General features: G+C 45.6%; 1 protein-coding gene across 1 annotated transcript in view; it reads right to left on the reverse strand.

Annotated features, from left to right (window-relative positions):
• Positions 1 to 12,049: 12,049 nt before the first annotated feature.
• The window catches only part of GJA10 (gap junction protein alpha 10), a 2,599-nt gene continuing 1,141 nt past the window's right edge, over positions 12,050 to 13,507 (reverse strand). Inside the window, exon 2 of the mRNA XM_026038399.1 lies at positions 12,050 to 12,073. Within this exon, the coding sequence (XP_025894184.1) occupies positions 12,050 to 12,073 (24 nt within the window). The remainder of the gene's footprint in view (positions 12,074 to 13,507) is intronic.

The raw sequence follows: 13,507 nt of genomic DNA on the forward strand, positions 1-13,507 counted from the left end.
TCCTCTGAATGTTCAATTTTTCATTGAAGACAGCTTCTTTACACATCAAAGTTTTATAGTTAAACTGTACATATTATATATAATATATATAAAATATATATATCCATATGCAAAAGTCCCTGCATGCCTCAATTTTTCTCATCCTACAAACTGGAAGCTTTCATTTATATTGTATAAACAAGTTCCAACATTCCTTTTTGTCTTTGATGCTAGAACTAGTTTGGTAACTTGTTACACAATTTTTTTTTTCTCGGTTCGCAGTTCAGCAATATCATTCAATTTGTACTTATTTATAAAATTTTAATGTTGGAAGCTTATTTGAGATTTTATTATAGACTTTTTTTTTTTTTTTTTTTTTTTTGGCACGGCCATTTCGTGCCGCTTGAGCAATGTGGATTTATTTTATTTTCTTGCAGATACTGTACAGTAATGGTCAACTTTGCCACTTGCACTGAGTTTCTGGTCAAACCTCTTTTCATAAATGAAGTTGTGACTTCAGTATAACTTGAGTATATGGTTTTCTTTGCTTTATGGCTTAAAGAAAATAGAAAGTTTTAGCTAATAGCCAAACACTCAGGAGATCATTATGTAGGAAAACAGTCTTGCCAAATACTGAATTCACTATACAATTTGTAAAGAGAATCTGCTTGAATTATTTTTGTATTCAGACTTCTTTCTGTTTCACATACCCAGCTTAAGTGCTGTTAATGACGCTTTTGGATTCCTGTAGGGTAGAGCATGTTTCGATCTTTAGAGAAAAGCGTTTGACACCTGGAGCAGCTCGTCCCGTGTTCCGCACGGTAACGTGAGTGGCGTCACCCTGGCAGCCCTGGGGGCGGCCCTGACCCTCTGCTAGGCCCGAGGCCTGCGGAGCGCGGCCTATAGAGCGTGGCCTAGGGAGTGCGGCCTGTGGAGCGCGGCCTATGGAGCACGGCCTGCGCAGGTCCGCGCTCCGGCCTTGGCAGGGAGCTTGCGGGATGCGCCCTCAATGGCGGCGCGGGTTTCCTCAGAGCGAGCCGAGCGCCCGGGCTCGTTGCTTGCCCTTCCGACTGTTGCCCTCCAGGACGCCCTCGTCCTACAGCACTGCCCTCCGCACAGGCTGCAGCCAGAGGAGCGCTGTCTCAAAGGAGACCACTCAGTGAATTGGCTTAGTTGTCACTGTACTGGATTTGTGTCTTAAGCGATGTTGACTCATGTTCTGACTGTGTGAGACAGCAGCTTGCCGAGCATAGCATCTGTGTGTACAGCGTAGACAGGAAAACATCCTCCTAGTGCTTTTCTAATAGGTATTATTATATAAGTGTATCGAGTTTTTGTTTTGTGGCTCTTGGCCGCACGTGTGCCAGGCCTGCGCGTGGCCTCGCGCTGGGCGGCCCCTGCCACGTGCGTTGCCTGCCCGACACCCTTGGCTCTTGCTGAGCAGAAGCGACCGGCTCTTCACGGCCGTTCAAAGAAAGCAGGCCGAGGCGACGGGGCGCGAGGGCGCTTCTCCGAAGCACCGAGCGGCCGCCTGGGTTTCCGCGCTGACGTTTACACTCGAGGGGTGTTTGCTGGGGCTTGCTGGAGGCACTCGCGCTAGCTCAGCGCCTTCGGCTCGGAGGAGGAATCAGCTCCCTCCCTCCGCTTGTCCCCGCTGCGGCCGTGCTCGTGAGCGGAGCGTCGCCGCTCGCCGCGGCCCCCGGCCGAGCTGCCCCGGGGCGGACGCATCCAGCATGCGCCATGTTTGTTGGAAACGCGTTTCCCCCCCCCTGCATGTACAAAGAGAAGCTAGTATATGATGTAGGAGCATATTTATGTTTAAGTATTAATCGTTACTGTACAAAATCCTTACCGTTCGATGTTCAAAGATATACAAATGCCATAAACTCCTAGTTGGCAAGGTTGAAAACGGCGGGAGGAGTCGTCCTTGCTTTCTGAAAGCTCTTAAACTAACTGTATTTGAAGGCCCTCCCAGCCGTCTATCTTTTGCAGGTAACTGACTGAGAAGCTCTTTTGGGGAGAATTTGATTTTCCTTTGAGTCCATTGACGTTGCAAAGCAGTTTGGTGCTTCGCAGAGAAGTTTTGTTTCTATGAGACCATGGTGAAAGCTAGAATTTAAACCTAAATGTGAATCACATTATAGAGTCATAGCTACTTGGGAGGGCAATGGGGGGGAGGGAGGGAAGGGTCAACTGACACAGTATTTTAAAGATGTTTTTTGTTGCCTTTTTTTTATTTTAAGTGACCTCCTATATATATATGAATAGATAGAATGTTTTATGAGTGTAAAACCGAGTTTTAACTTGCTTCCTGACATGAAGATTTACTCTGCTAACAACTCATGTGCAACTGGTACTCTTGACCTCATTCCAATGGTTTAAAAAACCCACCCACACAACCCATTGCGCTGCAGCTCTTAGGTTTGACCTGGCTCCCTGCTGCTGCTGGGTCGCTTGATTTCCTCTTTCATGGGAACTGATATTGAAAACCACTGCTCAAATAAGTGTCTCTTTCTCAGTCTTTCTCTCGCTTTTCTCTTTCCTTCTCCCAGGAGTTTTTCTGAATGTTTGATTTCATTCTTGCCCATTGGAAATGGCGGATTGTCATTGCTTCCTATATTTACATGTATCCTGGGTTTTCAGTGTTGTTTTTTTTTTTTGGTGGTGGTGACTGTTTTTTTGTTGCTGTTTTGTTTTGAGGTTTCTTTTACTCTGCTGAACCACGCGTCTCTCAGAGCTGTTCCTAGGCTAAAGGGAAACAGGGAGAACTAGCTCAGACCTGGACGTGAGCTGACAACCACAACAAAACGACTAACCAAAACAATATCATTTAAAATATATATATATATATGTGGAAAAAAAAGAAACAGCTGACTGCAATATTTATTACATTTAAGAGTTTGGTTGGTGGTCACCATGCTCATTCTTTAAGCAAACATCTCTTTGCTTTGGTCAAAGAGGAGTCGCGCAGCGTCCGCGCGGTTCACCGTAGCATGGGACCCGTATCCCTGCTCCCTGGGCATGGGAGGCCTGGAGCTCTGTCCAGTCTGTACCTAGTCCTCCTTTTCCTTGGCGATGGCGATATCTGTACCACCAGAAAACCTCATTTCCTTTAGGCTTGTTATTCTTTGTCGGGTGAGTACTACACTATATGATGTGTTTGTTTCTCTGCGTTCTCTGGGGGTGCCTTGGACACAATTAAAGCTCGTTGCAAGCTGATTCTGGAACAAAGAGGTAGTGCAAAAATGGGGAAAAAAAAAGAAAACAAACCATGAAACAAGCAAAACAAAAGCAAAACTGTTGGCTGTGTTAGCGGGACATCCCGGTATTTATATCACAGACTTCCTAACGTGTGATGACTCAGGCGTCAGAGTTTGATGCTGCAGTATAAGACTATTATTTTATATATTGTGCAAGTAATTTATTAAATGTCTTTCTAAGGTATATGCTGCTTTTAAGATGCACTATATTTTTGGATCTAATCCTTGTATTGTTTTTTTCCCAAGGAAGTAAAATGTGCTGCAAAGGCAAGCCACAGTGATTAGTATGCTAACTGCTACTTCTCTTTGAAAAGGAGAGTGGGAACTAGATAAATAACTTTTCTAAATGGAGTAACTGCTGCCAGAGAAATGAGTAGTGCTGATAGTGGGGTTGTTGATCTGGAGTTCAACACTTGGTCAAGTCAGTATTAGAAGGAGCACTTAAATAGAAATTAAAAAGCATAGATAGTACCATTAGGGTTTTTAGTATGTATTTTTATGACTGCCTAATGAAACAACAAATGTGCATGCCAGAATCAATATAATCCTGTAATAAAAAAGTAGGATCCGCTCGGAGAGAGCATGATGAAACGCTGTAATTCCTGAAGCAACAGAGCATCCTCATGGGTGTCATGCAGTCCACTACTGTGGCTGTTACAAAAAGGAAGGGAGGGTTTTCGGAGCAGAACCCCGGCGGGTTCTGCAGTGAGACAAAAGCAAACATCTGCCAGGCTCACACAAGCTGGCGTTTTGATCTACTTCATATCCTCCTGCTTCCACTTGTTTTTTCCTCATTCACAGAGTATTTGGCGGTGGCTTCAGGTGGATGTTGTAGTCTATGTTTGCAGCATTTTAAAAGTGTATAATTTAGGTCTGTCTAGAGGGGGCTTAGGAGCAGCGGCGCTGGTGGCCTTTGCGTAAGGAGAGGATCTGCGGAGCCGAGTGGCTTATTTGTGTCGAAAGTGAGGTGAAACTAAAGTCATGAACACACAGAACCTGCCCATGTCCTGTTTCATGCTAGGACTTTTCTCAACACCTTCTGACTTCATTGCAGTCTTGTCTCTGCCAACACAGCCCAAGTTAGTTTTATATACATATATATATATACATGTATGTATGTATACATACATATATAATTCTAGTCAGAGTGTGTGTTTGTGTATTTTCCTGTTTATAATACATATATGTATATTTATAATACTCCTTGGAGTATTTTATGACTCAGGCATCAGATCTGATGCTGCAGAATACGATATATGTGTATATGCATATGTTCAAATACTGTGTGTATATTTAAAAGATTATTGTTGGTGGTCTGTAGAGTAATTATTCTCTTTACATTCAAAAGTTTTAATGGCATTACCTGCAAAGACAAAGTGTACAGTATTTTCCTACACTCCACCAAGATAGGTATTATTTATATCAAATGCAAAGCGTTGATATGCATTTTAAGGAGTTACACGTGCGACGTTGCCGTTCCTTTGCAACAAAACCCCTCTTTTTGGCAGGAAGGACTCCCGGGAGAGCCATGCGCTCCGGCGGGTTCCTCAAGCAGGCAGCTCAGGGGCACTGGGCGCGGGGCCGCCCGCGCTCCTCTCGCCTCCGCGGGCGAGATCGGGTGGGTGAAATTGGCTGCTCCGGAGCCGCGGGGCCGAGGCAGGGCCCGGAGCAGGAAGGGCAGCGGGCGCCCGGGAGCAGGGAGGGCGCCCGGCCGCCTCCGAGCGCGTTGGGCGGCGCGTGCGGCTCCCTCCGCGCCGCCCCGGGGTTGTCCTGCACCGGGGACGCAGCCGGGAGAACCCTGCGTGTTCGGATGCCGTTCTCCCTGCCGCCCAGTGCTCTGATGGAAAACATCTGGCTCCCTCCGACTGGCAGAGATTATACTAAACACTCTGGTGGTTTTTGACGCGTGTTTGTTTACTGTTGCTTTCCAGCATCGCCTTTGATTTCAAGGGTGGGGATGCCCTAAGAGTTTGTTCCAGAACCAGTTGGTTACAAGTGCACCTCCTATAAATGCCTTACAAACTTCAGAGGCCATATTCAAAACAGGGTTTTATCCGTGTATGCAAGGGGGTGCAACCCCTCTTCTCTTCCTCCCCAGGTCAAACAGTATGGACAGTTTTCACACATATCTACCTGTATAACCCTCTGTACCTCTCATAACTGGTCAATGACTGTAACAGGTTACATCAGGTGTTTTTTCTACATACTTTTTACACAAATTCTATGCGATTAATGTAACTTAATTCAATGCATCATTTTATTGTACTAGTTCTTAAGCTTGTCTTTATTTTTTTTCTAGGTGACTGTGGTTTCTTGTGATTTTTATTGTATAAATAAATGAGGTGGCTGTTGATGCTTACTCTCTGTTACTAAGAATTTTTACCTTTTTGGACAAAAAAAAAAAAAAGCATTGCTATGAACTAATGAATTTAAAACGTCATTTACTCATTGTAAATACAGTATTGTGCAAAAAAACAAAAATGAAAAAAAAAAAAAACCCACCCAGCCCTTTTCCATTCATTTGAATTGCTAGTGTTAACTGAATTTTGTCTAGACACCATTTCTGTTGATGAAATAAAGACATATCATTATGTATTGTAAAGTGACTTATCTCGCCTGTGACACGGTGCTGCGGCCGGGCAGCTCGCGCGGCTGCCTCGGCCGGCAGGGCCCTGCGTGTGGGGAACGTTGGGAGCGGGGAGTCCTTGGCCGAATGAGGAACCCTCCTCGTTCCCAGTACGTCCCATTCCTAATTCACTCGGTGCCTTTGATCCGGGATCCAGTCGTCTTTGATCTGCGCCAGGAACAGCCGAGGGTGTTTCACTGCAGAGATGAAACGGTGTTTTGGAGGATGAAAGAAGCCGTGTCTGTATAACCCGCTCCCCTCGTGCTTGACTTAAGGCAGTTCTTCTAACTTGTTGCTTTAGTCTTGTAAAGTGCCGGTGTACATGTTGGGAGGCACACGAGCAGAGAGGTTGGGGATATTCCCCCTTACAGGAAACCACAGAAAAGCTGGAGAAGGTTTCTGCAGGAATGAAAGAGCAGCTCGAAATCCCTGTGGATAAGATCGGGCGGCGTCTGCTCCGAAGCAGGGACCCGTGAGGCCCACGGCTAAGCCGTGTCACCGGGGACAGCCAAGGTGCCCGAAGGCGGCTCAGGGCCGGGGAGGCTGCGGGGCCGTGGGGCAGGCGAGGGGCTGGGGGCGACGCGGGCCTGCTCACGGCAGCCCCCTCGGCCATGGGCTGCCCGGGCCTGGTGCTGCGCGGGCCGCGGTCCCTGGGGATCCAGGTGCCATCCCCCTCCATCTAGGGGGTGAGCGCTGCCTGCAGTTTCTCAATCCTGAAATTCTCAGGGAATTAAAACAGAAATGTTGTTCTCCCAGGTTTCCCATTTTTCTGAATCTTCCTGTTGAACATGTAGGAAGAAAGCTTCCCACCCCCTCAAATCTGTCAGGAGATGTCGCATCAGCTGCAGCAGCACAGCCTGGTGGCAGAGACTGCACCCAGCAAAGCCGCCCTCCTGCCCTAATCCGCTGCTGCCAGCAGTTAGCAGCTTAAGCATTTGCTCTTTTGCTTTAAAATACTAAGCAAATGCATAGGCAAACTGTCCGTGAGTTTGTGGTGAGGCAGAGCATTGGATGTATGTCATGACCACACAACCACAATCTCCGTCTTGATGTTTTTACTCTTCTTTTTCTATTTTTTCTTCTCTCATTCTTTCTGCAAGTCCTTCCAGGGAGTTGTTGACGTACGGAGGAGGATCTTTAGGACTAGGGAACCTGCTGTGGCGGGAAACCTTGTGTGAAGCTTCACCTGCCATTGGAAAGACTAGAGCTTCAACAGCGAATGCAAGCTGTGACAAGCTTGACAAATAAGAGCATGTGGACAGAAGCAGTCGGGAATAGTCAGGGAAAGGTACTTGGCTTTTTGGCTGCCTAGTAAGAGGGACTGTTTTCTTGGGCTAGAGGCAACTTAGAAATCCAACCCTCCAGATCAGGTCTGCCTGAGCAACTGGAAAAGAGACCTTGTTGGCATTGCTTGTGCTTCAGTTCATCTATATGAACTAGTGAGACAGCAAAGGAAATAAGATTTTCATGATCGTGAGCTGATGCCTTGCAGATCATCTTGAAGAGCAAACTGGAGAAGAGCACCAGGTGTTCTGCACTTGAAATAAATAGCCCATTTTTACTGTTTCAGCATTGAAGCCAAAAGTACTAACTATGAGGAGGCAACATTAGCAAGGAGAGTTCGTATAAAAACTTGAGGCAGACATGAGCAAAGAAGGCAGATGAGCAGCAGAATACTCTTCAGCTGGGTTCCTATCTCTGGCCAATACTGTGCCTTCAGATTCCTTGTGTATTTCTTTCATCTTCTATTCATTGGCTGCTGAAGCCTGGGGAGATACATGGCCTGTAGCATCTCAGGGTACTTACAAGTCTAACTAACCCTTTCTTGTAGGTGTCTTGAGTCTTCTGCTGCCTTTAAGGGCTACGTGCCAGGCTGCTTTCTGGTAGGAACACTACCGGCCTACACAACAAGTTGTACATCCCAAAATGTTCTCCCCGAGACGTGAGGCTGTTCCTGCACACTGTCTAAATCCGGCTCAGGCTACGTGAGAAAAACGTTGCCTTTTGGAGCAAGTTAGCAGTCAACACTGCTGGGATTGGCATAGCAGTAAAACAAGTGCTTACTCTCTTGAACTTATTATGGTTTTAGCATTATAGAAGAGGGAGAGAGGAACATAGCAACAGATAAGCTGCCTTTGATCTTTCTGCTGAAGGTGGTTTGCGCTCAATCCCTTAGCTTATTTCTCGTCCTCAGTTTGACATTATTTTTTCATTATAGATGATAGTTCTAGGAGCATGCTCTGAAAGATAACAAGAGAGAGAAGCGTGAAGCTGAGCTGGCTTGAAGGAGAAAAAGAATGGTTAGAATAGCAATTAATGCAGGTCCAACGTGCACATAGTTGGATGGGATCTGATGTTGATACAAATGGCTCATAACATACTTGCCTTGCATGTACTGAACAAAGCCATCTGCCTTCAATATTAGGAGTAGAGGTAAGGGAAAGCAACCTTGCTTTGACACCAAAATCCCTGGGGTAACCTCTAGCCCTTACTTTGACACCAAAATCCCTGGAGTAACCTCTAGCCCTTGCTTTATGCGTTAAGGGGTTTTATATGTTTTTTGATGTCTCTAAAGCCATTACAAAGATGGGGTCAGTTGGGAGAGCCTGTGCTCCCTAAAATCCGGATGTCTGCTTGGTGCCACACAAATCCTCAGAGGGGTTCATCGTTCATCGACGCCTCTTTACCTCCAAATTTTCTAATTCCCGTGTTTGTGCGCTTGGTGAATAGTTACCCCTCGAGTGAGGAAGCAGACTTTGCAGGAAGTTGGTACCCTGGCTGTCTCCACCACGAGAATCTGCTGAGTGCCCCAGGGCAGAAAGCAATGTGCAGAACTGAAACTACTTCGGAATATTTCTTTAAAAAGAAGTTTGCGTAGAAAAGCTGTACAAAAAATGACAGCATGTACCAACAGATTAAACAGGCATAAAGATCTCACATTTACGGCTTCTCAAACATCCTCGTGGAACACAGGGTTTTGCCAGTCCCTCATCCCACCTGTAGCTTTTCTGGTAGAGCTTAGGTGTGAAAATAACACTCTTCTGCAGTTACCAGATTCATTATCTCAATGTACATTCATTCTCATCAAACCATTCTCGGCCCCAAGACTGGGAGCAGTTGCACAACTAGTAAAATAAAGCATGTTTATTCTTCAAATGGAGCTGAAAAGATGAGTAAAGATGTCTTGTTCTGGAGAAGACTGCAAGTATTCAAGCTGAAGAGCAGCTCCCCCTTTCATCTCCTTCTCACTACTGAATGTTTTCCCTCTGGGTTAAAGCCCAGAGCTGAAAGTGAGAAGCAGAAAAAGAATTAAGTAGCACAGGGAAATAAAAAGGCAATCTAGTGAAGGAAAGTGAAACCCAGCAAATAGTCAAATTTCCCCAAAATCAACAGATCCAGGATTTCAGCTGCAGAGATTATCTTCTCGGTAAATGAATATAACCAACAGCTTTTTCTGAGTCTGGTTCCATGAGCTGAGAATATTGCTTCATTATCAGGTTTTCAGACCCTACTCATTCACCAGGAGGAGGAGAGCTTGCTCTTAAATGTACATTGATTTCTCTGCAGCCAAATGAGGAGACTTGAAGAAATAGCACTTTGGAAGTAAAAGGAAAAGGTGAGCTAAAGAGGAAATGAAAATGCAGATAACTCAACATCCCTTCAGAAAACAGAATCTGATTTTGGGTCCCAAAAAGGCCTAATACTTCTTGAAAAGTTTAACCCAATAATGTTGAGTCCCAAGAAATAGGTTCAAATATAATATTGTTAGGAATGTTATGGAACTTCTAGTAACTTCCAATTTTGTTTTGTGATTCCAAGAACTTAGTTCAGTGCTATACAAAAGTAAATACATAAATAAATAAATAACAAGACCACTGTACTTGTCAAGCCTTTCCATCTTGGTATATCCTTGAATGCTCTTTCCAAGACAGTTGTTACTTCTATTACAGGAGCTTCTTTGGTGTACAGTTAGGCTAGTGATGCCAATGTAGTGAACGAGGTCCAGGTCTTCTGCAAGTCACTGGCCTTTGTGAGAAGACATGGCAGTCTAATTAGTCTTGATGTAAAATGTAAGTCATTCCTACCCCGTTATCCGAATTGAAACTTACAGATTTCTGAGCACACCTTAGGATTCTTTAGAAAACTACTATTTACAGATCAAAAATAGCTAATGCTCAGGTTGCCTGCACCTGAGGTCTTCCACTTGAGAAGGCTGGCAAAGGACACAGATAGCAGAAGAAGACAAATGCACACGGTAATGAAGCATCACTCAACCTTCCACCTTTGTGGAAATGTTTGTGTTCAGCTGTTGGAGAGTTAAATTGCCCTGATGCTTTGCAGATGCGACATCAAGAGACAACTCTTCTGAGTCAGGTTGTGACCATGCTCCGCAGAGCTTTCGGACATTGTGCAATTGCTCCTTTGATCAGCAAAAATACCTGAGGAGAAAGAGCAGCTGGCTCTCTCAAGGGCTGACTTTGAAGCAAAGCTCTCTCTCTCTCTAATTGTCCAGCTGGAGTGTCCAGACCTCCTTTTTTGGGCTCTCCGGAGTAAAAATGAGAATTATGCCATGGACATAATGCACATGGACATAATGCCATGGACATAATGCACACTGCAAGGCAAGCAATAACCCGGAGTGCAGAGCTCTGAGAATTACGTGCTTAAATATTCTGTGACTTCTAGCCTTGCCTCCCTTCACCAAAACAAGCATTATATCTATACTAGCTATATACTGACCTATAGCTGCATCAGCCTATTAATTTGATCAGACTTAAAAATATTTCACCCACCAGTGGAGGGCCTAGGAACATTATGGAGGTTTTCTGCTCATAACGTTGTTCATGGGCAGAATCCTACAGACCTCAGCATAACCTCTACAGGCCTTTGTGAATGTAACTCCCAGCTCACCCCTGTGCCTGTGGTCGCAATAACTCAGTGCAGGTCCCTTCGCTGGGCAGGGGGTTCTGCCTTCCTGAGCAAGACCCCCTTGCTGAGGGAGCCAGGCAGGCTGGGGCAATACAGAAGGAGCCCTTTGCTCCACCGCGGCATCTCTCCTTCATTGAAAGAAATTAAAATGTGGCTAGAAATGCAAAACGAAGGGCTGTCTAGGAACCCATGGTATATCTTAACATATATATCCTAGAGGATATATAGTGTCTTGTAAGACAGCCTTTGGCCTAATAAAAGTTATTCAAGCTTTCTGTCTCTCCCATTTTTGCTTGCTATTCTGAAAAAATGGATAATCCTGGACAACAGAGTGAGCAGGGATCCTAGCAGAGCATACAGACTGATTGCTTCAGGTGTAAAGCTCATGAGTTGTAGCATTTTTTTCCAAGGTTTTGTGCCTTAGTTGGACATAAACCAAAGAAATGGCTCTGTATTTCAACTGATTTCCAGGCAAGGAAGTTTTATAAAGCCTGGCTGGTACGGAATGTGGCCAAAGCAGCTGCTGCTCTGTCAACTTCTACCAGCGGGAAGGACATTTCTTCTTTATATCTATAGCTGGTTTGATCTGAACTGCAGCCCCAAAAGCTGATGAATTCTCATGCCAAACGTGCATTTTGTCTTCTCCTTCCTGTGGAACCACTTGCTGAGGGCTCACAGCATTAAATGTATACTTTGTTAAAGCTGGACACTGACATTTCTTCCAAAGAGCTGCCTATGCCCTTTGAGGGCTCCAGCTTTGTACGTTGCTTGATCAGGATCTGGCCAACTACTTTCCACAACCTAATCTTCAGGTTTTGAGGCAGGGGAATGAAATACATTTGGGGGGAGGGGGGACTTTTACAGCATTTTGTTGTCCCTCCCACATCATAATTATTTACCTGTTAGAGACTGAGGTTTGGCATGGAAAGGGCGTTGACAGCGATGCTCAAAAATCTCTTGTCAGTGGATAAAGGCTAAGCATCCATAACAGCATTATTGCACCTGTTAGCTACTTTCAGTGTTATTACTCACAGGATGTGGTTGACTTGTAAGCAGATTCTTATGCTCTGAGCTGTGTTTATTGATTTTTGTGTAACTTCGAGCTTTTCTTTCAGCTAAGGTTATGCTGGTTGCAGGCGACTGCAATCATTCTGCTACCTTTGCCCAGCCTTGGCCTGTGTGTGATGAGAAGCTGCTGGGATGGTTGTTGCAGTACAGAAAGGGGCATTTTCCATACTGAAATAATACCCCTCTCTCACTCAGCTGTGACCGAGTTCTGCTACGAGCAGGGGCATAAATAAAAACAGAAAAAAAAACGACAATTTGGGCTTCAACCCCTTTCCATAAAGTGGTGACTATATTGCCTTTAAGTGAAAAAAAAACCAGTTTATACTGATTATTTACATGTTGTATAAGCTGTAACTCCATGAAAACTGGAGATCAGAGATTGCTGATGAGCAGCAAACAAGAGCAATTTCTGCCTCTAACCACAAGAGTTTCACGGTGTTTGTTGTTGTTTCAAGAAGAGTGAGAGAAGTTTGAAGAGACTTAGATAACTGAGTGTTATGTGAAATGATCATCTCCCTATTACATATCCTGTAAAAAAAAATTACTTAAGGATCAGGAATTGCTCCTGGAAGCAATTGGTTTTTGTCCTCAGAGGACAACTCTGACGATTCTCATAATTTGGACTCATCAGGACTCAAAATACTTTCAAAAATTCTAGTGGTTGGCACTGGAATGCAAGTACTAGTTGCACTGAAGATAAGGAAGTTTAGAGTGTGTGGAGACAGAACAGGAAGAGCTGCTGAAAATGAAAATCTGTAGTTCCTGGTTCTGTCATTGCAATTATTTACTGTTTTATACTCAGATCTTTTGGTTTATTCGCTGGGCAGTTGTTCAGCCCAGCAGCTGCCCCAGAGAAACCCCCTGAGAGTCAGGGAAGTTAAGCCAGGAGTTTGAATCCGCTCAGGGCTTCCTTGCAGTATCCAGAAGGCTGGAGCTGAACGGCTCCACTGGACTAGCTGGCAACCTGGGCAGCAGGGAGAGGTTAAATAAGCTGGGGGGAAATGAACTTGGGCTGGTGGGCGATGGGTGACTGCCCAGTGGGTGGATGGATGGATATATGGATAGGTGGATGGATGGATGGATGGATGGATGGATGGATGAATGGATATATGGATAGGTGGATGGATAGATGGATGGATGGTTGGATGGATGGATGGATGGATGGATATATGGATAGGTGGATGGATGGATGGATGGATGGATGGATGGATGGATGGATGGATGGATGGATGGATGTTGGACAGATGGATGGATGGATGCATAAATGGATGGATGGGTGATGGATGGATGGATGTTGGACAGATGGATGGATGGATGGATGGATATATGGATAGGTGGATGGATAGATGGATGGATGGATGGATAGATGGAGGATGGATGGATGGATAGATGGAGGATGGATGGATATATGGATGGATGGATAGATAGATGGATGGATGGATGGATGGATGGTTCTCCCGCCATGGGCGAGGGGAGCGGCGCGCGGGGCCCGGCTCGCTGTCACGCAGGGAGCCCCGTTCCCGCGGGCGAGGCGGGCCCGTGGCGCCGCGGGCGCTACTTGCCATGGACACGCGGCGGGCGGCGGCGGCGGGCGGCGGGAGGCCGCCGGGCGGGCTGCCCGCCTCGCTGCGCTTCCCCTCCGAGC

Source organism: Nothoprocta perdicaria, unplaced genomic scaffold (genome assembly GCF_003342845.1).
Source record: "Nothoprocta perdicaria isolate Ctin4 unplaced genomic scaffold, notPer1 scaffold_21, whole genome shotgun sequence".
Classification (NCBI taxonomy): Eukaryota; Metazoa; Chordata; class Aves; order Tinamiformes; family Tinamidae; genus Nothoprocta; species Nothoprocta perdicaria.